At 43.0% G+C, this 22,848-nt stretch overlaps 2 protein-coding genes and 1 long non-coding RNA gene across 6 annotated transcripts; 2 read left to right on the top strand and 1 right to left on the bottom strand.

Annotated features, from left to right (window-relative positions):
- The first annotated feature begins 492 nt into the window (after positions 1-492).
- Positions 493-4,873, top strand: LOC109786047 (putative disease resistance protein RGA3). 2 transcript variants are annotated; one of them, XR_012204126.1, is made up of 5 exons: positions 493-690; positions 793-888; positions 1,169-4,234; positions 4,353-4,485; positions 4,537-4,873. XR_012204126.1 is itself a non-coding variant. In XM_020344622.4 (2 exons), exon 1 carries the CDS (start codon positions 1,267-1,269, stop codon positions 4,228-4,230), a length of 2,964 nt encoding a protein of 987 aa, XP_020200211.1. In that variant the 5' UTR covers positions 1,115-1,266; the 3' UTR covers positions 4,231-4,234; positions 4,353-4,873. The 2 variants fall into 2 exon arrangements, 1 of the variants encoding a protein (XP_020200211.1); XM_020344622.4 differs by lacking the exons at positions 493-690; positions 793-888 and having other exon boundaries at positions 1,115-4,234; positions 4,353-4,873.
- Positions 4,874-7,706: 2,833 nt separating this feature from the next.
- On the bottom strand, positions 7,707-14,841 carry LOC109786044 (uncharacterized). 2 transcript variants are annotated; one of them, XR_012204125.1, is made up of 10 exons: positions 13,743-14,841; positions 12,941-13,028; positions 12,789-12,857; positions 12,032-12,400; positions 11,809-11,878; positions 11,395-11,511; positions 11,029-11,202; positions 10,295-10,500; positions 8,214-8,500; positions 7,707-7,804 (listed from the first exon to the last, which is right to left on the bottom strand). It is a non-coding gene; the product is annotated as an uncharacterized lncRNA (long non-coding RNA). The 2 variants fall into 2 exon arrangements; XR_006671687.2 differs by lacking the exons at positions 7,707-7,804; positions 8,214-8,500 and adding exons at positions 11,690-11,706; positions 13,246-13,485 and having other exon boundaries at positions 10,353-10,500; positions 12,023-12,400; positions 13,743-14,824.
- A 1,561-nt stretch (positions 14,842-16,402) lies between these two features.
- Positions 16,403-22,269, top strand: LOC109786048 (putative disease resistance protein RGA3). 2 transcript variants are annotated; one of them, XM_020344624.4, is made up of 6 exons: positions 16,458-17,160; positions 17,453-17,741; positions 17,879-18,224; positions 18,321-18,426; positions 18,611-21,712; positions 21,824-22,269. In XM_020344624.4, the coding sequence occupies exon 5, from the start codon at positions 18,739-18,741 to the stop codon at positions 21,706-21,708; it is 2,970 nt and encodes a 989-aa protein (XP_020200213.1). In that variant the 5' UTR covers positions 16,458-17,160; positions 17,453-17,741; positions 17,879-18,224; positions 18,321-18,426; positions 18,611-18,738; the 3' UTR covers positions 21,709-21,712; positions 21,824-22,269. The 2 variants fall into 2 exon arrangements, with proteins under 2 accessions (XP_045090547.1, XP_020200213.1); XM_045234612.2 differs by having other exon boundaries at positions 16,403-17,160; positions 17,247-18,224.
- The last annotated feature ends 579 nt before the right edge of the window (positions 22,270-22,848 follow it).

Here is a 22,848-nt window from a genome sequence, read left to right as displayed (position 1 = left end):
TCCCGCATCTGCCGTTAATATCGAAAGGTATGGCGTTATTCCTTTAAAATTGAGTATCATATCTTGGTTCCATGCTCTTTAGTTTTGCTTATGAATTGTTTGATGAAATATAGTCAAAATAAATATCGTTTGATGAAATGCCCAAATAATCATCTGTGCACTTTTTACAATATATATGCTCCTAGTTAAAGTCTATGGCATGTGGTTCCTGTAGCTGGTTGTCGTAAGAAGAAAGTGCTTCGAACTTGCATGTCTGGAATCTGACTAGGATCAAGAAAAGGGGCATCATTGTTCATATATTTTACTAGCAAGTGGATGTATGGAAAAATATAATTACTGAAAGGGCCTTCACCTTGTAATTCTGCAACAACACTTGTCCATTTTTTATTTCGTCATTAGTGGGAATTTACAATGAGGAAGGTGGGAAGAAAAATGCGAACAAGGACGTGTTTGATGACAAGAAAGGTGTGCTTGATTGTGTGTCTGTGACAGGGACGGACAGGTCCTATGGCAAGTTTGACAAGAAACCAGTCAGCTGGTCTTCCTATACCTTCCATGTAATGAAGTAACCATGAGGTGTGAGCAAGCATCCAACAGGCTAGTTTGTGTGGCCAAGCTAAATCTCACCTAGGCAGGAGATTTTCCTTCTGGAGCACAGGAGTATGGCGAAAGCCGCTCGTCTATACAGTGGTATGGCTGCTTCTTCTATCCCCCGTACTTGAATTGCACATATGGCCTCTTATAGTTATATGATCCTGGCATTGGGTAACCATTCATCAGTTATTGATGCAGATGTCTCAGCATCCACTGATCATGGCTTCAACCAGTAAATCCTAGACAGTTCTGCCGCCACGTCCTTGACTCCTTTCATTATCAAAGAGTAGAAAGGTACAGCCTTTAGTTTCGCGTCATTCTCTGTCACTGCAAGCTCATGTGTTGCTGCTCTAAGATCCTGACTTTTTCAAATTTGATATCTTATTTATTAGTGGTCTGGAAACATAAATTTCACTTTGTAGATTACACAGGATTTGTTTGGAATGCGACCAGGGTATTTTATTCATAAAAAAAGTAAAGAGTATCCCACAGTTTTTCCTGTAGGAATTTAAGTCTCGAAGGTTCTTGAGCTTGTTGTAATGAAATAAAAATAAATTATCACTCACTTGTGCAGAGAAGAACATTGTGTGGACAATTTGCACAGCACAAGGCCCACAAAACATCAAGGCAGGCGCACTTGCATCGAAGTCAGAGTCCATTGGTTTGCCCACTATGGGCACAATTTTGGATGCTCTCACTTCGAAATTTTTGACAAAGCTGGGTCAGCTTATCGAAGATGAGGTTGTGATGACACTAAGCGTGAAAAAGGATATCAAGAGGCTGAAGAAAAATCTGGAATACTTCAGCGCTGTTCGTGAGGACACGGAAGCTCTGGCCATGAAAGATAGACGGATAGAGGCATGGTGGAAGAGCATGACTGATGTTATGTTTGATGTTGATGTCATCATAGATCTTGTTATGGTTCATTCACAGAAGCTTCTGCTACCACCTAGAATGGTATGTTGCAATCAGTCTATGGTTTCTTGTTTTGGAAAGCTTTCATTTGATCATAAGGTGGCTAGAAGAATTAAGGACATAAATGAAAAGCTTGATGAGATTAAAACGAACACAGAGATGGTCAGCTTGGATAGAACCATTCGTCAACAGTTCCAGGTAACAACCGTGGATAGAAATCAGACATCCCCTATAGATGAACTAGAGGTTGTTGGAAGAGAGATCAAACAATCTGTTGGTAACATAGTACAAATGATTGTCAGTGGCTGCCATGAGAATAGTAGAAGTGTTCTGGGGATTCAAGGAATGGGAGGCATTGGTAAGACAACGTTAGCCCAGAAGATATATAATGAGCAGATGATAAGAGAGAAATTCCAAGTTCATATATGGTTGTGCATTTCGCAGAGCTACACAGAGACCGGGTTGATAAAGCAGGCAATACGAATGGCTGGAGAAAAGTGTGATCAACTAGAGACCAAGACCGAGCTTCTTCCACTTTTAGTGGACACTATCAAAGGAAAGAGTGTTTTTCTTGTCCTGGATGATGTGTGGAAATCTGATGTCTGGATTGATCTTCTTCTATCGCCTTTCATGAGAGCCTTTAATTTCCATGTCCTTGTCACCACAAGAGACCTGGATGTTTTGTCAGAAATGCATGCAATATATACCCACCGAGTAAACAAGATGAATTACAATGATGGCTTAGAACTGCTTATGAAGAAGTCCTTTCAGTCGTCCGAGCAAATAAGTGAATTCAAGAATATGGGGTATGAAATTGTAAAGAAATGTGATGGCCTTCCTCTTGCCATAAAGGTCGTTGCAGGTGTCCTATCTACCAAAAAAACAGTTGCCGAATGGAAGAGCATCCGAGATAGCAAATGGTCCATTCATGGACTCCCCAAAGAACTTGGAGGCCCACTGTATTTAAGTTACAACAATTTGCCCCCTCAACTCAAGCAGTGCTTTCTCTGGTGTGCTTTGTTGCCTCCTAATTTTGGAATCCACCGTGACGCTGTAGCTTACTGGTGGGTTGCAGAAGGTTTTGTGAGGAAAGAACATGAGTTCTCAGTACATGAAATTGCTGAAGAGTATTATCTTGAGCTAGTTCGGAGGAATCTTATTCAACCAATACCAAAGTATGTCGACAAGGCTGTGTCAACAATGCATGATTTATTGAGGTCACTTGGACAATATCTGACAAAGGATCACTCCCTATTCATGAATGCGGAAAATAACAATGCCATGTCGAATCTGCGCCGCATAGGCATCAGCCATGCTGTAGAAAAAATACCCGCTCTAGAAGAGCATAAGTGTTTGAGGAGCCTCCTACTTTTTAATAACAAGAACTTCAAGTTGATTCACAAGGAGATTTTCAGAAAGCTCGAGCATATCCGTATTTTAGTTCTCAGCGGGACAAGCATCCAAAACATACCAGAGTCGGGGAACTTGGTGCTATTGAGGTTGCTAGATCTGAGCTATACTGAGATTAACAAACTTCCAGAGTCCACAGGTAGCCTCATCAGCCTTGAATATCTCTCTTTGCTTGGTTGCCATCATCTGGATAGCCTGCCAGCTGGTCTCATGAGACTGTCCAACATAAGTTTTTTGCAATTAGAACAGACTGCAGTTGATCATGTTCCAAAAGGGATTGCAAAGTTTCAGCAGCTCTACAACCTAAGAGGAGTTTTCGAGAGTGGTACTGGATTCAGATTAGATGAATTGAGACGCCTCCCCAATATCCAACGTCTGTGGGTCGAGAAGCTAGAGACAGCGGCACCAGGGGCTGAACTTGTACTGAAGAACAGTCATAATCTTAGAGAACTGGGACTGCGCTGCACAGTGGCCAGTACGCAAGAGAGAACTCGTTACCGGACTGATGAGGTTGAGAGAATTCAGCAAGTCTATGATATGCTTATTCCATCACCAAGCCTTGTATATATTTTTCTGGAAGGGTTCCTGGGTATAAGGTTCCCAGAATGGCTACTCTCAGAACCGGAGCTTAATATGCCAAGTTTGTGTCATATGCACCTCAATGAGTGTGTATCATGTTCAGAGCTCCCACCAGCAGGTCAGATGCCAGAATTGCTAGTTCTTCAGATTAAAGGTGCAGATGAAGTTGTAACTATTGGCACAGAACTCCTGGGGAAAGGTGTGAGAAGTGCAGCGGCTTTTTTCCCAAAACTCGAACTGCTTCACATCATTGGCATGTGCAATTTGGAGAAATGGTCACTGAACAGAAATATGTGTGATGACATAGAGGACAACTCTCAACAGCTCTCTCTGATGCCTTGCCTTAAGCGTCTGCTGCTTCTTGATTGCCCCAAACTGAGAGCTCTGCCTCAAGACATGTCCATGATTGTTAATTTGAAGAGAATCCACATTGAAGGTGCTCACAAGCTTCAAGAAGTTGTCAATCTTCCTGCCGTTCTGTGGCTCAAGGTGAAGAACAACGCTTGTTTGAGGAGGATTTCTAACCTTTGTAAGCTGCAGGATCTGTTTGCACAGGACTGCCCAATGCTGGATCACACGGAGAACCTGTGCTCGATGAAACGTGTGTACATGATTGACTGCCTGCATGCCCAAGTGTTCAGGAATTGTCTAGCGGAAGAAGAACAAGGCATCCTAGTCCATGTTGCGACAGATGGGCATAATATCTTCCCGGATGAATCTCTCTATAATTAAATAGGTGAGTGAAATAGCTAAGAAAAACTTGCTCTAGTTCTACTACTTTATTATTCTTATTTTTTGGTTCCGAGACTGTGGACACTCACTTGAAATTATTTTTATTATTTTCCTTCTTAGAGGCTTACAAGATCGGTTCGTATTGAAGACATGATGGTTAGTTGTAAATACTCAAAATTTTGTGAAGCCTTGAAGTGCAAGGAGCTCTTTGATCGGAGACAGGCAATGGGAGGTCTCTGTTTGTCGAATGCTGGAGTGCAGTGTTGTTGCCTTTTCTCTGTTTTACATGGCCGCTCAAAATATCAGATTGGTTATTCATCATATCTTCAAGCCTTGAAGTTCTATGGAGCTCTTCGATTGGAGGCGGACGATGGGAGGTCCCTGTTTGTTGAGTTCTGGAGTGAAATGTTGTTGCTTTTTCTCTGTAACATTTGTTCTTCTATTGTGTTCTTGTGGAGTTCAGGTGAGTATTTCACCTGGGCTGCCTACAAAAACGGCGTCAGAAGCTCATTAGTTTTTGGATTGATTGAATAATGATAATGGTGTACCTATGGTTGATTTTCAAATGGCTTTTGTACTAGCACTTTGAGGAACGTGACTATATGGTATCAAGGAAAGTTAAACAGATGTCTGCTTAGCTTAACTGCTTAAGCATGGAGCTGCACCTTTGTTATGCTTGTCAATGTGTGCATGAAATTAGGCAGGCACTCATCTGGTATATGTTTGGAGTTGTGGTTCTTCTCTTGGGAGTGAAAATTTAAGGCGATCTAAACTACTAGTAATAACTAGTATAATGCCCGTGCATTGCCACGGGCTTTTAAAATATTTTACTGAAGTTATATAAATATAACACAAGTTAAATTTCACATGTAGAGAAAAGATAGCGTGGGCATAATTGGGTAATAATTGAAGTCCACTTCACTCGCAATGTAAATTGATTAAAAAACAATTTGACGATCTATGCATATAGAGCGATTATCTAACTAAAAATATGTTACAAATTAAAATTTACTTGATGCACTTAAGAAATTATCTCACAATCAAGAATGTTGTCTATCCAGTTTTTTTAGCTTATCTGCCTAGCCTTATTCTGACCTCAGCCACTCTCTCACCACAACCAGCCCTCTCACTCTTTCACTCCACGCACCCCTCACTCTATGTGTTCCTGTGCCGACAAAGCTGACAATATGTAGACGATGAAAATGACTGTCATGAACTACATTATTCCTCATCTCTTCACCCAAATAGATCTTTCTAACATAGTTCCACCAATTTCTCTATTTTCCGTGATTGTTCGGGATGGATGGTGCAAACGAAATGCTGTAACATGATGTGTCGGCTATCCCTCTAAACACCACCACCATCTCCGCCACATGAGATATCCTGTACCCCGCCTTCAAATCCGTTAATCCCCTGCCCCTTCTCATCCAACGATGACCCGCCTTTAATTCTTCGTTTTCCTCCCGTAGCCGCAGATTTTTTATTCGACCACTTTGTCAACCCGCCCGCCTCTCCCTGCCTAAGCACCTGCCACCGCCACCCTACAGCCGGTGAGTGTTGCCACACGTCGCCACTTGCTGAAGTCACCACCTCAGTCAACGCTGACACCAGTCGTTCCTCTAAAACCTACCACCATTTTGGTGCCCACGACCTCCCGCACCCCGCACTCGAGACCGCTAACCCCTTGCCTCTCCTCCGCCGCCAACACCCGCTGCTGCTACTACTCTTCTTCCTCCCTCTGCATACCTTTTTCTCCGTCCAGTCTATTGACCCGCCCACCTCTACCTACGAAACCACTTGCCACCACCATCAACAGTCAGCAAATGTTGTCACGCACTACCTCCCTCTACCTGAGTTGTCGCCCAACCCTCTAAATAGTGCCACAATCTCTAGCGCTCACGACCTTCCGCACCACAATAATCAATGGTTGGCCATATATGAAGAAAAAAGAAGGATCAAGATGGTTCTCTGAAGAAGTCATACCATCTCTTGTCACACATCATGTTCATAGATCCTAGGCATACTCTCTTCTCTCAACTTCATTATCATCTTTTTGGACTACAAAATCTAACACTCATGTTCTGAATAATCAATAGAATAAATTAATTTCAAGACATGTCATGGATGAATTATTTGGGTGCCATACTTAAAAATAATAACCATTTATGCCTGGGAGATATTTGGTAGGTTACACCGAATGCCATGTAGAAGCGACGCCCAATTTGAATGGATGCATCGTCTTTCGAGTCCGATAAATATCATTGGCATGCAAACTTGAGATCTATTGCCATCACCTGCGTTAAGTATGGCGCCTCTCCGCCGCAAGAAAGAGGTGGGCTTCAGAATCAGATCAATAAAAATAAGTGGGATCCGGGATTTCTGGATTCAATGTATTCCCTTGTGTTGCTACGAGCCTTTTAACTTTTTTTCTGATGACTTTTTGTATTGTTGTATAAGACTTGGTGACTTTTTTACCCCTTCCAACGACGTCGTTGGGACCCTTCTTGATGGATTCATTTGAACTTCGACATAATTCATCTCCATCGCTATCGTAATCTACAAAAAAGAATATATATATATATATATATATATATATATATATATATATATATATATATATATATAGAGAGAGAGAGAGAGAGAGAGAGAAATACACCTTTTGTATTATTGTGTGTAGTTTATATACAAAGAAGAACCATAATTTGTATACATCTCTTCTGATTTTGTAAAGTTTGATGAGTTTTCAGTCTAGTCAATCATAATTACGTCAGTGACTTTGTCGATCAACAGTAGCATCATCCGCATCCATTGACTTTTATCTCTGATGTACAAAAGTGAACATATACATATCTTTAAAAAGCTCATATATAATACTCCCTCCGTCCCAAAATTCTTGATACATCCGTATCTAGACAAATCTAAGACAAGAATTTTGGGACGGAGGGAGTATATATTTATTCGGTCAGCTGCTACATGCAAGCAGGTGACCGCTTTTAGTAGGGTGAGTCGCATCCCAATTTTAATAACATGTAGACTCATCTGTAAATCACTTGTTAGTAATTATTCTCAAGAAATAACTTGTTAGGTTTGTGATATTTTTTACTGTATAAAGAAGTATGTGACATTTCTCTCATAGCAAACCATCGTTTTTTCCAAAAAAAAAAAGTAAACACCTTTTATTCTTATCTTAAAAATGCAATTCACCATCTTACTCTCTCGCCACATGACATAGTGCTGACACTCACATCTCATCTCCCGGCTTGCTATCCCCGCCGCGGCTTCTTACAGCCCCCCCCCCCCCCTCTACACCACGACATTCAGCCCACACCTTACTCTCACAGTCACCCCGCCCCCGGCCCCTTCGACAACATTGCCCGCCCCCCTTCTCTCTCCCTCCACGGGGTCCCAAGCCAATTCCTGGTGCCAAGGTGTGCACACCATCGTGGTCTAGGGCGACCACCATGACGATGCAACCTGTTGCTCACCGTAGCTCCGCACCTTCTTGAAGTACAGCGGCCACAATCATGTCCCAAGCTTATGTGTCCATCCTTTTATCTAGAGTATATTATCACTGCTGAAATCATAATTCAAGATGTGGTACAAACTTCAGTATCAATACATCATAATAAACCAAATGCATCGGGGATCTGGATGTACTATCCTAACAGAGGCATTGTTTCGCTACGAAGCCTGAATATTTTCTCTACCACATTCGATTTTGCTGCAACGCATAACCGATTTTGTTACCTTGAAAATTCAGTATTGTACAAGCTACCTGCCACCGGTGAACTCAAAGTGGATGCTTAAAAAAGGGCTCTGATAACTTCCACATTATAAGAAATATCAGGATGGATACATTGGCAAAAGCATGTGCAGATTTGCAGGTTATATCTTCTATGTGCAAAAGATAGATAGACAACACAATTAAGCAAACAATTAATTAACAATTTGAACTATTTTTATGGATAGTTTAAGAAGGTTACCTTCAGCTCAGATAAACCAAAATATATGGACAAAGGTAATAATCCAAGGAGTAGTGGAGCAAGGAGATCTGAGAACATCCACACAATATTTTCTCAATCAATCGATCAGCTCAATTTGTCCACACTCATGGAATAATTCCTCTCATTCAATGGTATATACAGTCCATTGGAAACTTCAAGCAAATGACCATGCTCCATACAACTCAAGATTTAGCCTTTTTGATTTCTCGGGCAACCAGCCAACATATAATTTTTGCCTTCCAAAGTGAATATATATAATGGAACCGCTGAAAAAATATGAAAGAAATAGATTGTAACACACATATGAATGCAACAAAAAATCTATTTTGTATTTAGGATTTAGAGGACCATTTACGAATAATAATAGAGGAATGGCTGATTGTAAAAGAGCTATGAAAGAAACATCACAAGCACCATACTGAATAATTCCACGCACGAGCTTTTCCTCGCAGAATCACAACTTCATAAGACATCCTTAAAAATCAGCCATCAGTAAATAGCTTGTTGAATCCAGACATGGTATGCAAACATTTCGCTACATCTGGTTCCATATTCTGTATAGAAATCAAGTAGACATGGAAGTATACTCATATATCGCTGAATCTTGTAAAACATTTAAAAGGTAATCAGACACATTTTAACAACACTCTCTCGGCTCTTAAATAAGTGATATTTTTACTTGCCGAGTTTGCAAGGTACAAATTAAATCATAAATTATAGTAAAAACATAATCCACAGGTTTGATAATAACTAATCGATGAGCAGAACTTGTTTAACACATGAATAATCCATGACTATAAAAGAAGCTCATTGTACTCCGCCACTCGTCTATTGTGTGCACTGTTTTTCCGTCTTTATTGATCATAGCAAGATGCTTCCTGATCAAATAGATGAATGATTTAAAGAGAGCGAATGTAAAGTGGTAGGATATTTGGCATGCATCATCGACTTGAGAAAACAAGAACAAGGAATTCACCTTGATAATTTTGGGTAAACAAATTAATCTGGCTATTGCCGTACATGGATAATTAGATTCTCTGCAGATTCACAAAACAATCATTTGTGACTGTTATGCAGTTGTGCAGATGTATGCACGCTATTCATATATAAGTGCCTACATGAAACAAGAATAAAATCAGAGTCCGTAACTAAGTTACTGAAAAAGAGCATTTGCACACAAATTGATAATATCAAGGGAAGAACAGGAAGCGAAGGGAGTCAGATGGGTTACATATCCAGTGGGAGCAGTAGTAGATGCTTGGCGGCTGGTTGGATAGGATGGTGATAGTGTGGGGGGGGGGGATGCTCCCCATCAGGTCGACAAGCTGGAGGTTGTCCCAGCAGGACCCTTGTCGGATAGCGCCTGGGTGAACCTGTTGCCGGCTATGCTCAGGTACTGGACAGACAGTAGCGCCAACAGGAACGGCCCGACGAAGGGCTTCCGTGACACGTCCATATGCTCCAGCAGGTAGAAGGAGAGCCAGTGAACTTGTTCTGGCTCAGCACCACCGACGCCACTTTCCTCCCAAGACGCCCGAGCTATGATGTCATTACTCCTATCGTCTCTTACATAATTAACGTGTTTCCTATGCAATCATGGTACCGAGACACACATGAGTAATCTGCATGTATAGTTCTCTAATAATTAATCGTACATTCTGATTTCCAACTAATCCAATGTGCTAGTGCATCAGGCTCAACCAACCTTAATGCTAGGTTGAGCGGCATTCTAATTTCTAACTAATCTGATGGAATCCTCCTATGACACATCCTCTCTGCTTCCCACCTTCCAGCGGCTCGATGATGGTGATGAAGGACTATAGATAAAAATTTAACGACCCTTACTCTGTACACATTTGAATCTATTTTCAGATGCAAAACATTGAACTATGATAAAATAAATAATAATCAACGACCCTGGCTGGGGAATAATATCAGTACTTCCTTGTACTAAACAAGGTATTGAGGGAAAATAAATCTAAGAACGGAATGTACAGATTGGCAGAAGCCAAACATCGAATGCTCTATTAGCAAGTCTAAATAATTTTTAGAAGTATTACCAAAGAGATGACTCTCCAGGCTGCCGAAGGGCATGTACTCGTACAACAGCAGCGCTTGTCCCCTGCGCGCAGAAGCCGATCAGGCTGACGAAGTTAGGGTGGCTGAGCACCGCCAGTATCAGCACCTCCACCAGGAACTCCTTCCTCCCCTGCACGCTCTCTCGGGCCTGCTGCTTCACCGCCACCATTTGTGCATCGGAAGCGCCCTGCAAGAAGAAGAAGAATCACATTGTGCTGATGATATAATACATATATCATATATAGTCCAGACCAAAGAATGATCAGAAAATCAACATGGTAGTTGGATGTGTCAAACATCTGCGACAAAAGTGATTAAGAAATGTACTGTGTGAACTAAGGAAGCAGCATCGAGGACGACACGCAAGGAAATATGCTTGTCACTTGTCAGTACATTCCCCTAATCTCACCAAATGCGCATGCACTTTTATTGCTTTGAAGAATATAAAGATAGCAAATGAAGAAATCAGTTGCTGCCTGCCCGACTCAGGTTTGCAACATACAAATGATATACACAGACTATGAATGTATTATAACTTTAGAAGAATATACATTAATCTTTCACAAGTATAGCGAAACTTATCATGGGATGGAGGGAGTACTATAGTTTAGCACATTTTTCTATCACAAGTATAGTTGTTGAATAATGACGAGCAATCTGAAATCATCCACTTACAAAGAAAGAGGGAAGACATAACACGGGCTTGTTAGCTCACCCATACAAAGTTGAGTCAGTGATTAAGTGGATTGCCAAAAAGAACATAGGGGAGACCATCATATCCATGTGTGGTGTACTCAGCTCCACCCTTTCTCGTCACTATATTTGTTCATGTTCTCTGCTGGTTGGTTTTCTCTGAATCTGCCGGGGCAGAGGAAGCTCTGTTCAACTCCTACTCAACAAAAAACCTTTGTGAGACCAAACAACCAAAAATCCTTGTTCATACAAACATAAAAATGATGAACTATCCAATAATTTCTTCGTGATCATGCAATAAGCTGTGCCTTCCAAAACTTTCATATGGCTGCGGTTGATTCGGCTCACATGAAACATAAATAAAATAATATGTATATAATGATTTTACCTTATAATAGATGTTTTAGAAACTCATAATATATATTTGATAGCTCCACTCCAAAAGTATAAAATTCCTCACGTTGAATACCTATAAACAAAGGTGAAATAAGGATCTCTTTTGGACCTATCAATGAAAAGAGGAAAGGTTATGTCAGCGACCAATCGGAACAGTCGAAAGTTCAGCACATCCGTCTTTTAGCAAATGTACATGCAAAGCAATTCTTTCTCGGAGTGAACTCTGAACTATTCTGTGCCACATGTAAATAAATCATCAAATTACAGTAGGGAGACATGGTTTTTACATGTGTGGTTGGTGACCCTATAAGAATCAGCAGAAAGAAATCGAGTCAACAGAGATACTTTTGTAAGGGCCTGAGAGGTTATATAATGAATAGAAGATTCATGGAAAGACGTTACTTACATGATACATGTAGCTAGAGAATTACAGTGCCCTCAATTGAAGTTTTATGTTCTCCCCATTAGTGATCGCACTGAATCAAAAAGCAAAATGTCAGACAAACAGATTACCTGGAGTGAAGGCATCAGGTAAACAAATTATCTGAATCAAGCTCACTAAAAACAGAATCAAAAAGCTAAATGCCAAACAGATTGAGTACTTTGCCTGGTATACATACTTGTCCCACCTTGCATCAACCCCATGCATGGTGGTGGCATCAACAGCGTCATGAGCTCCTGCTGCCCTTGCGTCGATAGAAAGGTTGTCATCGTCGGCGCCGCGCGCCTCCGAACCAAGGATCCGTTTGGCATGGAGGAGAGCGCCATCAGATTGATGCGTCCATCCCCAAACAACGAGCCAAGATAAAGAATATTATGACTGGGAGTTGTGTGTCCCCACTTTGTGTCTGCAACCACTTCCTTTCTACAGCTCCAAATCAGGGGAGCGTCTCTTCGTTCCCAGCGATACGGTCTATGCAGGAGCCGCCGGCGGCGGCGACGCCCCACCACAAAAGATTGTCTTCGAGCCGCGAGTTGCCGCATCCAACCCCAAGGACCTGCAGTTGGTAGATATTTATTGGGGAAAAACGACCAATAAAGCATGACTGAAGTTTAAACTTTGCATAACTAAAAAGTAATCAATGTATCAAAGGATTTGATCTATGGGCATTTTCCTTTTTCCCAAGTAACAACGTCAAACTTTTCAGGGGAAGGGTATATACAATATTTACTAAACTGGATGCTTTCCATGTGTTTTTAAATCAATGGATCGTCCTACAAATTCTTTAAAGAGTAGAACTGGAAAACCATTGCGTGGGCAGCTGCTTTTCCCTCTCCTAAAGCATCGACTCTACAAATATAACACATTTTGTCACCGGAAACTCATGAATCATAAGGTACAGGGGTGGAGCACGCGACGCAACAGAGCAGAAGAGAATGTTGTACCTGAAACTTAAAGGCCACATTAAGGTTCGTGGGATTCTTGTCCGAGTGAAACAAATTGGTCTGTACAAACTGAAATATAGCCAGCACAGCTATATCAGAACCCATGAGGCCATGAGCACACATATAGTCAGAAGCACAGCTAAATCACGTACCTTGTGAGCATACACCATTCCCTCCAGCCACTTGGTCGGGTACCACGGGGTTCACCTTGAGACACCTCGTGGATGACCTTCATCCCTTCTACACAATTAAGCACAAAAAAAAAATTGAGTTCACCTTGCAAGACTATTGAGAGGGATTTAGGTCCTTATGAAGTACAGAGTATAGTACGGAAAAGGGGTTCTCTCCTAAAGAAAATAATGCAGCCTCCATCCAGAAACAAATGGCGAATTAAGCACCCTCCAGTTCAATTTCACTCTCATCTAAATTCTATTTTCATGAGAAATTAATCAATTACCTAGGGTTAGTCCAGTTCATCCAAAACAGTGGAGCTCCAAGGAAGAAAGAAGAACGATTGATCTAAAACAGGGAAGAAACAGGGCTATGACCTTCAAGATTAGTTCTGTATCAAAGCAAGAGCTCACGATTAGTTCTGGGAATTTTGAGTGATGAAGATAAGAAATGCAGTACCGGTACTCTTGCTCCCCTTGCTCTGAGAAGGTTTGCATACCTCAAAGTGCCCAACACCTGCCGCTGGCTAAAATAGTGTGCATAAAAAGATTAAAAATATAAGCTACATTCAGATTAGGCTAGATAAGGAGCTATGCGCTTGTACACATCAAGCCTATATCGTTATTTTCATACACCAAGGCAATTCGAATGCATTAGATTAGTCCAATGTGGCTGATGAACTACTGTTAGAAAGAGAATGAACGGAGTTACAACCAGTTAGGATCTGCACAAGTAGGAAATATAGTGACCACACCTACGAAGGAGACTCAGGGAAGTAGTTACCTGCAGCTGCATGCGATGGGGTGCCGTGCTTGAACGCTTTGTTGTGCCTCCACCATGTAGTTTCTCCGGTCCACATCCCTGTCCCCTCCGCTGCCGCCTCCACCCCTATCCCCTGCTGGAAGCCTGGATCTAAGCGCCTGGAGAGGCGGTGGCGCACGACCGGATCACAGGATACATGGAGGGGGAGGTCACTGCTGGCGAGGCGCCGACCGATGGGAATCGTGGGGCGGAGTCATCACCGGGGTGCAGCGTCGTTGGTTGAGGCCGCATTGGGGAAGAAGAGGCACTCGAGGCCACCGCCCTGCCGAGGTAGGAGGCGCCAGACGGGAAGAGGTGCGATGCTAGGGATTGGGGAGGGGGTAGGTCAGCGTGCGGCGTCTCCCGTCATCGGCGGCGGCTCCTCAACGGGATAGGCGGCGTCTCCCGTCATCGGCGGCGGCTCCTCGATGGGATCGGCGGCGGCTCCCGTAGTAGCGCAGGGATCGACGGCGGCTTGATGTGCGAGGGCGGCGGCGAAGGATGCGGGTGCGAGGGCGGCGACCAAGGGATCTCGTGCGAGTCGTTCTCGCTCGAGGGCATGTGACGTCGCTTGTACGTGCGAGTTTTTTTTCGCTGGTTAATTTTCGTAGGTTTTTTTATCGCTGGTTAATCGTCGTAGATTTTTTCTTCGACGCTTGTCTCGGGCGCGATCGGCTGTTACGACCTGAAGAGCGCGGGGGCTGGTGGAGGACTCGATACGTGGTTTTTTCGGTTCGTGGCGGGTCAGCCTGAGGTGGGAGTAGGTACCAAAAAAAACCGGGTGAGGTGGGACGAAAATAAACCTGGAACGGAGACTACCAACTGAGACATTAGGAATAGAGATAGTATTTTTGGCTTTGTAGCTACTTAGACCTCTTTGATTCAAAAGATCGAATAGGAATTCTAGGAAGAAGAAAATAAATTATTTTGGTTGTTGGATCTGTTGGAATGAACCTTGGAAAAAAAAGTCTTCGGATTTATTGGCACTACATTTCAAAAGTATTATTTTCAAGAGTTTCAAAGTTTTCCTATGAAATATAGTCTAAAAAAACTTAGGAAAATTTCCTACATGACATAATCGTACAAATTAAACAACTAACATAAAAAATCCAAAAAAGGTCCTATTCTTCAAATATTTCTATAAAAATCCTTTGTATAAACCTATTTGTACTGTTGGAACAACGAAACCCTCATTAAAAAAACGTTCATGAAGAGAATCTCTAACTGATCTCTTAAAAACCTTTGACCGCACCTAGCCGACCTCTCAAACCCTTGGAGGAGTAAATATTATAAGAGTCGGCCCCAAAAAGCAGCCCAACTCTCTCAAATATACTCAAGCGACGGCTCCTAGAGTAAAAAAAAAATGTCAGGCCTCCCGTCCCACTCGACCGACCACCACTTCTCGCCGCCGCCCATTCTCGTCACCGCTGCCCCCGATTCCTTCTGGAATGTAACCTCAAAGCCCCTTCCACAACCTTCTGCCAGGGCCGCCACTGCTAGCGCGACGCCACCGCACGCACGAAGGAAGAGGTTGGGGAGCAAAAACTTGCTTCGGGCCGCCACATCGTCAACCAAGGCTGGAAGCAAGGGCGGTGGCAAGGCCACAGCAGCCCCGGCGACGACAGGCCACATTCACCTTGATCCGGTCGGTGGCAAGCAGGCGATGAAGCCAACGACGGTCATGAAGGTGCTCGCCGGGGCGGAGGCAAAGAAGAAGGCGAGTTCGGCACCTCGTCCTTGTCCGGCTGCTCGTACCCCCCCCCCCCCTTCCGGCGCGTTCGACCGCTGCAGGCGTCGCTGAGGTTTGTGGCCGCCAAGTGGTCAATGAAATGTCGAAGAGGTAAAATATTTGTGCCTTTTCTTTTCAGCCGATGCATTGGTGATTGCTTGCGCCCGTAGGATGATGAGTTTGTTGTTGTAGTAGTGTGGAGCAACTGAATACTGCCGGATGACGACCCTTTGAGATATGTTTTGGACTGCATGAAGTTCCTTTCTTTTCTACACCTGTTACGATGTGGTCACGACGCGATGAAGTGGGGGATCTGGACGCACGCTCTGTCTGCGGATCCGAGGAAGGGAGGAGAGGCCCTCCGCCGCCGCCATCGCATGCACGGGCTTTGCCCTGCGCTGACCGCTGGCAGCGGCGGAGGGGGAGGTGAGCGCTGGGGGAGGACTAGACGGCAGCTGAGACCTCCGGTGTCGCCCGTGATGGGGGCGACGCGAGAGGCGGTCCTGCTCCTATTACTGCCCGAAAACAAAAAGACTTGTCTCTTTTTTTCCTACATAAACATATTAAACAAAGGTTTTCACAATTTCTTATATTCATTAGTGATTAGTGGTAATATCGAAGTAATCCTCACAAATTTTTCAGAATTATCCGGTTTAAACAATGGTGGGATGAGTGCAAAAATATGACTCATCAACCTTTCTAAGCTTAAACTTTGATCCTCCTTGAGCAAGAAACAAAAATCAGCCGTAAGAAACTCGGTCGTTTAAGCCAAAATAATAATAAGATTTTGTGATTCACTAACGAATGATATGCCAATACGGCCATCCGCGAGAACTTTGTATAGCGGTAGCGTTTTCTTGTCACATCTTTGTGGCAGAAGTTTTTACTGTTTCTCCAAGAAAGTATATTGCGGTGGCAGGGTTACTTAGTTAATCAACACAAATTTTTTGGCAGGGCTAAACCTCGCCGCGGTGGGTTGTCGGCGTCGGCATCCCCGGTCCCCGGCTGGCCGGCTCCAAACTGCTCTCGCCGCCTCCCATCTGCTCTGCTCTGCCCTGCCCGTTCGTTCATGGGAGAAGGACCAACCGCCATGTGATTGTGGGAGTTTAAGCGGCTGCGGAGGCGGATTCGGAACCCCCTCCTTGGTCGGTGTCGTCGGCTGGCTTGCCCACCGCCCGGTGGTTGCTGCTTTAACAATGTACAAGCCCCTTCTACCATTCATTCCACTGAATACAAATGCTCGGGACAACAAATGAGCGGATGCATACGAGCTGTTTGACGAAATGCTCACCTGCGCTTCCTAATCTCACTAGCTAGCTGCTCCTCTGTTTCTTGGTTTAAACAAAATTCGCTGTGCTAATCAAAATCTTGCAGCTTCGTACGAAGATATGATCGCACATCACAATTTCCAATCCTTGACCGGCCTCGCCGGCTTGCTTGCCCTTGCCCGCCGCCCGGTGGTTGCTGACTGTAAGCCCCTTCTAGCATATTACTTCCATCGTTTTCTTATGACTAACTTTGATTGCCTCCCTGATTGCTTTGGTGACTCGTGAGAGAGACACAGGGAGAGCAGGAACGGAAATGGTTGGATACCAGCATTCCGTTGAATATTTGCTTGAGACAAAAACTCAGTGGATGCATGCGATGCGAGCTGTTCGACAAAATGCTCAGGTGTGTTTCCTAATCTCACCCGCCGCTACGTGTTTGCTGCGTTAAAAAGTCGTCGTCCTAATCAAAATCTTGCAACCTTGTGCTAGGAGACAAGCCAAGTTGGCACTTGCTATATAATGATTCTACACCTAAACTGAAGCCTTGCCAGTGCAAGTAGATGAGGACAACCATACTATATTATGGATCAATAAAATAAACGGACTGAACGACTTCAAGTGCAGCAATGATTGTCCTTTCCTGGCTAATTTCATATTAAATGAATCCGATGCAAATATTGTAAGAAATTGATTAGGTGACCGATTCTGCATTTGACGTTCTGATGAGCGACCATCCAACAAGAGCTGTTTGATCTCACCTGAGCAAGAGACCCCCTCTACCACTTCCCAGCTGGAGCAGGGCTGCCGCCACCGCTTGTCTACACCGAGGCCGGATCTTCTTTCTTACCCTGAATTTCATATGCTACATCGTCCTGGGCTCCTGACTTGCAAGAATCCTTTGGCTGTTCATCCCAGCAAGAGACCACCACTGCGCTGCCGCCTTTTCCTCTGCTCCTTCTCACATCTTGTTGTTACAATCGAAAGGTATGACCTTCTTTCATTAAAAATGCAGTACTATATCTGGGTTCCACGCTTTCTATGCCTTTGCTTATGAATTGTTTGCTGAAATGTCCAAGTAAACATGTGTGAATTTTTTGCAACATATTTGCTCCTGGTTGAAGTCTCTGGCGTATGGTTCAGAGAAAGAGCTTCAAACTTGCAGATATGGAACCTCAATAAAATCAAGAAAAGGATAGATACTGAAAAGGTCTTCACCTTGCAAGTGGGACGGCGGGATGGAAAATGAAACAAAGATGTTTTTGATTGTGGCTATGACAGGGACGGATCGGTCCTAAGACAAGCTTGACAAGAGACTGACCGGCTGGTCTTCCCACCTTCCAAATAAATGAAGCAGCCATGAGGTGGGAGCAAGCATCCAAGAAGCTAGTGTGTGCAGCCAAGCAAGATCTCAGCTAGGCAGGAGATTCTCCTTCTGGAGCAGGGTCAAAGCTGCTCCTCTATACTGAGGTATGACTGCTTCTTTTATCCCCCGTGCTTGAATTGTACATATGGCCTCTTTTATGGTCCTGGCTTGGGGCAACCATTCATCATTTATTTATCCAGATGTCTACACAAGACCACAACTGATCGTGGCTTCAACCACAAAATCCCAGGAAGTGCCGCCGTCATGTGCTGTGCTCCTTTGTTCATCTGTCAATAGAGGAGAAAGGTACAATCTTAAGTTTACCTTCATTTTCTGTCACTGCAAACTTCTGTGTTGCTTCTTTGAACATCCTGATTTTTCAACTAGAGTATTGCCCATTGTTTTTCTTGTACGAATTTATGTCTTCGCTGGGGGGGAGGGGGGTTCTTGAGCTTGTTGTGCTGACATAAATTATCACTGACTTATGCAGAGAAGAGCATTGTTTGGACAATAATCCTGTGATGAACGGAGGAGGGTAGAACTTACACAGCACAAGGCCCGCAAAACATCAAAGCAGGCACACTTGCATCAAAGTCAGAAACCACTGGTTTGGGCACCATGGGCACAGTTTTGGATGCTCTCACTTCGAAATTTGTGACAAGGCTGGGTCGGCTTATTGAAGATGAGATTGTCATGACACTAAGCGTGAAAAAGGACATCAAAAGGCTGAAGAAAAATCTGGAACACTTCAGCGCAGTTCGTGAGGATGCGGAAGCTCTGGCCATGGAAGATAGACGCATAGAGGCATGGTGGAAGAACATGAGTGATGTTATGTTTGATGTTGATGTCATCATAGATCTTGTTATGGTTCATTCACAGAAATTTTTGCTGCCAGCTAGATCGCTCTGTTTCAATCAGCCTATGGTCTCTTGTTTTGAAAAGATTTTATTTGATAACAAGGTGGCTAGAAGAATTAAGGACATAAATGAAAAGCTTGATGAGATTAAAATGAACACAGAGATGTTCAGCTTGGATAGATCCCTTCGTCAACAGTTCCAGGTAACAAGTGTGGACAGAAATCAGACATCTCCTATAGATGAACTAGAGGTTGTTGGAAGAGAGATCAAGCAATCGGTTGATGACATGGTACAAATAATTGTCAGTGGCTGCCATGAGAATAATACAAGTGTTCTGGGGATTCAAGGAATGGGAGGCATTGGTAAGACAACGTTAGCTCAGAAGATGTATAATCATCAGATGATAAGAGAGAAATTTCAAGTTCATATATGGCTGTGCATTTCGCAGAGCTACACAGAGACCGGGTTGATAAAGCAGGCAATACGGATGGCTGGAGAAAAGTGTGATCAGCTAGAGACCAAAACCGAGCTTCTACCACTTTTAGTGGACACTATCAAAGGAAAGAGTGTTTTTCTTGTGCTGGATGATGTGTGGAAGTCTGATGTCTGGATTGATCTTCTTCTATCACCTTTCATGAGAGCTTCGAACTTCCAGATCCTTGTCACCACAAGAGACCTGGATGTTTTGTCAGAAATGCATGCAACATATATCCACCGAGTAAACAAAATGAATTACAGTGATGGCTTAGAATTGCTTATGAAGAAGTCCTTTCAATCATCCGAGCAAATATGTGAATTCAAGAATATTGGCCATGACATTGTAAAGAAATGTGATGGTCTTCCTCTTGCCATCAAGGTTGTTGCTGGTGTCCTATCCACCAGAAGAACAGTTGCCGAATGGAAGAGCATCCGAGATAGTAAATGGTCCATTCATGGACTCCCCAAAGAACTTGGAGGTCCCCTGTATTTAAGTTACAGCAACTTACCCCCTCAACTCAAGCAGTGCTTTCTCTGGTGTGCTTTGTTGCCTCCTAATTTTGCAATAGGTCGTGATGATGTTGCTTACTGGTGGGTTGCCGAAGGTTTTGTGAGGAAAGAGCATGACCACTCAATACATGAAACTGCTGAAGAGTATTACCTTGAGCTAATCAGGAGGAATCTTCTGCAACCGATACCTCTGTTTGTAGATAAAGGTGAGTCAACAATGCATGATTTATTGAGGTCACTTGGGCAATATCTGACAAAGGATCACTCCCTATTCATGAATGTGGAAAGTAACAATTCCATGCCGAATCTGCGCCGCTTAGGTATCAGCCATGCTATAGAAGAAATCCCCCCTCTAGAAGAACACAAGTGCTTGAGGAGCCTCCTACTTTTTAATAACAAGAACTTCAAGTCAATTCGCAAAGATATTTTCAGAAAGCTTGAGCATATCCGCGTCTTGGTTCTCAGTGGGACAAGCATCAAGGACATACCAGACTCAGTGGGAAACTTGGTGTTGTTGAGGTTGCTAGATCTGAGCTATACCGAGATTAACAAACTTCCGGAGTCCATGGGAAGGCTCATCAGCCTTGAATACCTCTCTTTGCTTGGTTGCAATCAATTAGATAGCCTGCCAGCTGGTCTCATGAGACTGTCCAATATAAGTTTTTTGCAGCTAGAGCAGACTGCAGTTGATCATGTTCCAAAAGGAATTGCAAAGTTTCAGCAGCTCTATAACCTAAAAGGAGTTTTCGAGAGTGGGACTGGATTCAGATTAGACGAATTGCGATGCCTCCCCAATATCCAACGTCTGTGGGTTGAGAAGCTAGAGAAAGCGGCACCAGTGGGTGAACTTGTACTGAAGAACAGTCATAATCTTAGGGAACTGAGACTGCGTTGCACAATGGCCAGTACCAAAGAGAGAACTCGTTACCAGACTGGTGTGGTTGAGAGAATTCAGCAAGTCTATGACATGCTTATTCCATCACCAAGCCTAGTATATATTTATCTTGATGGATTCCCGGGCGTAAGGTTCCCAGAATGGCTATGCTCAGAACCAGAGCTTAATATGCCAAGTTTGTGTCATATGCACCTCAATGACTGCATATCATGTTCAGAGCTTCCACCAGCAGGTCAGATGCCAGAATTGCTAGTTCTTCAGATTAAAGGAGCAGATAAAGTTGTAACTATTGGCACAGAACTCCTGGGGAAAGGTGTGAGAAGTGCAGCGGCTTTCTTCCCAAAACTTGAACTGCTTCACATCATTGGCATGTGTAATTTGGAAAAATGGTCACTGTACATAAGAAATATGTGCGATGACATGGAGGACAACTCTCAGCAGTTCTCTCTGATGCCTTGCCTTAAGCGTGTGCTGCTTCTTGATTGCCCCAAACTGAGAGCTCTGCCTCGAGACATGTACATGATTTTCAATTTGAAGAGAATCCACATTGAAGGTGCTCACGAGCTTCATGAAGTTGTCAATCTTCCTGCTGTTGTGTGGCTCAAGGTGAAGAACAACGCGTGTTTAAGGAGGATTTCTAACCTTTGTAAGCTGCAGGACCTGTTTGCACAGGACTGCCCAATGCTGGATCAGGCAGAGAACCTGTACGCACTGAATAGGGTGTACATGATTGACTGCCAACACGCCCAAGAGTTCAGGAATTGTCTCGCAGAAGAAGAACAAGGCATCCTAGTCCATGTTGCAGCAGATGGGCGTAATATCTTCCCGGATGAAACTCTCTATAACTAGACAGGTCAGTGAAATAGCTAAGAAAAACTTGCCCTGTTTCTACTGCTTTATTATTCTGAAATTCATTTCATTAATACCAACCAAAGTGACCTTCAACATGTTGCTCTTCTCACAGGCTTACAGTACAAGAGCGGGGCGTAATGAAGACGTGATGGTTAGCTGAAAATACTCGAAGATTTTGTTGAAGCGCAATGGAGCTCTTTGATCGGAGCAGGGCAATGGGAGGTATCTGTTCGTCAAATGCTGGAGTGTAATGTTGTTGCTTTTTCTACCTTTTCTCCTTTTGGTGTGGTTGACAGCAAAAACGGCATGACAAACTTGAAGCAGATTATAGCCAACTGTCATTGCTGCATTGTTATTACTATAGCAAGTTGTGCTCTGAAGGACAATTTCATTGTTTTTTTAAATTCTTTTGGTTCATTGGTTTCTGGATTGATCGAGTAATAATAATGGTGTAACTATGGTTGGTTCTCGTGTGTTTTTTGTACTGTTACTTTGAGGAACGTGAGTATAAAATGTCATGGAAAGTTGGATAGATGTCTGCTTAACCTGTTTGCTTAAGCCTGGAGCTGCACCTTTTTAATTCTTGTTTTTGGGCAGGCACTCATCTGAATTTTGTTTGGGACTTGTGGTTATTATCTTTGGAGTGAAAATTTATCATGATCCAAAATACTACTGGTATTATTTTGATTTTGTAGCTACTTAGACCTCTTCGATTCAAAAACAAGTTGTATGAATTTTAGTGGATTTGAATTCTAAAGAAAAACAAATTTTACATTGTTTGTCTGTTTTTTGGATTGAACCTTCTAGAATTTTTTTTCTCAAGATTCATTTGCACTACATTTTAAAAATTCTTCCAAGAGGTTCCTGTGATAGAAGTTCTATTTTGAAATATAGTCTAAATAACCCCTTGGTAAAAATTCCTACATGATTCAATTGTATAAATCAAATGACTAACATAAGAAAAAAAACAAATACTGTAATTCTTCAATATTTCTATAAAAAACACTTTTGTATCAGAGAAAACATCTTTTATAGGGATGTTTGTCTCAGTTTCGCGCATATCATGATGATCTTCATGTTTACACAATACTAAATATTGGAAATTTGGCTCGTACGGAATAGAAAATGAGCTAGATA

Source organism: Aegilops tauschii, chromosome 3 (assembly GCF_002575655.3).
Source record: "Aegilops tauschii subsp. strangulata cultivar AL8/78 chromosome 3, Aet v6.0, whole genome shotgun sequence".
In the NCBI taxonomy this organism is placed as follows: domain Eukaryota; kingdom Viridiplantae; phylum Streptophyta; class Magnoliopsida; order Poales; family Poaceae; genus Aegilops; species Aegilops tauschii.
This window is presented reverse-complemented; position numbering and strand designations above follow the sequence as displayed.

Coding starts and splice junctions, on each gene's coding strand:
- LOC109786048 (XM_045234612.2), top strand. CDS start 18,739: ATGGGCACAGTTTTGGATGCTCTCACTTCGAAATTTGTGACAAGGCTG.
- LOC109786047 (XM_020344622.4), top strand. CDS start 1,267: ATGGGCACAATTTTGGATGCTCTCACTTCGAAATTTTTGACAAAGCTG.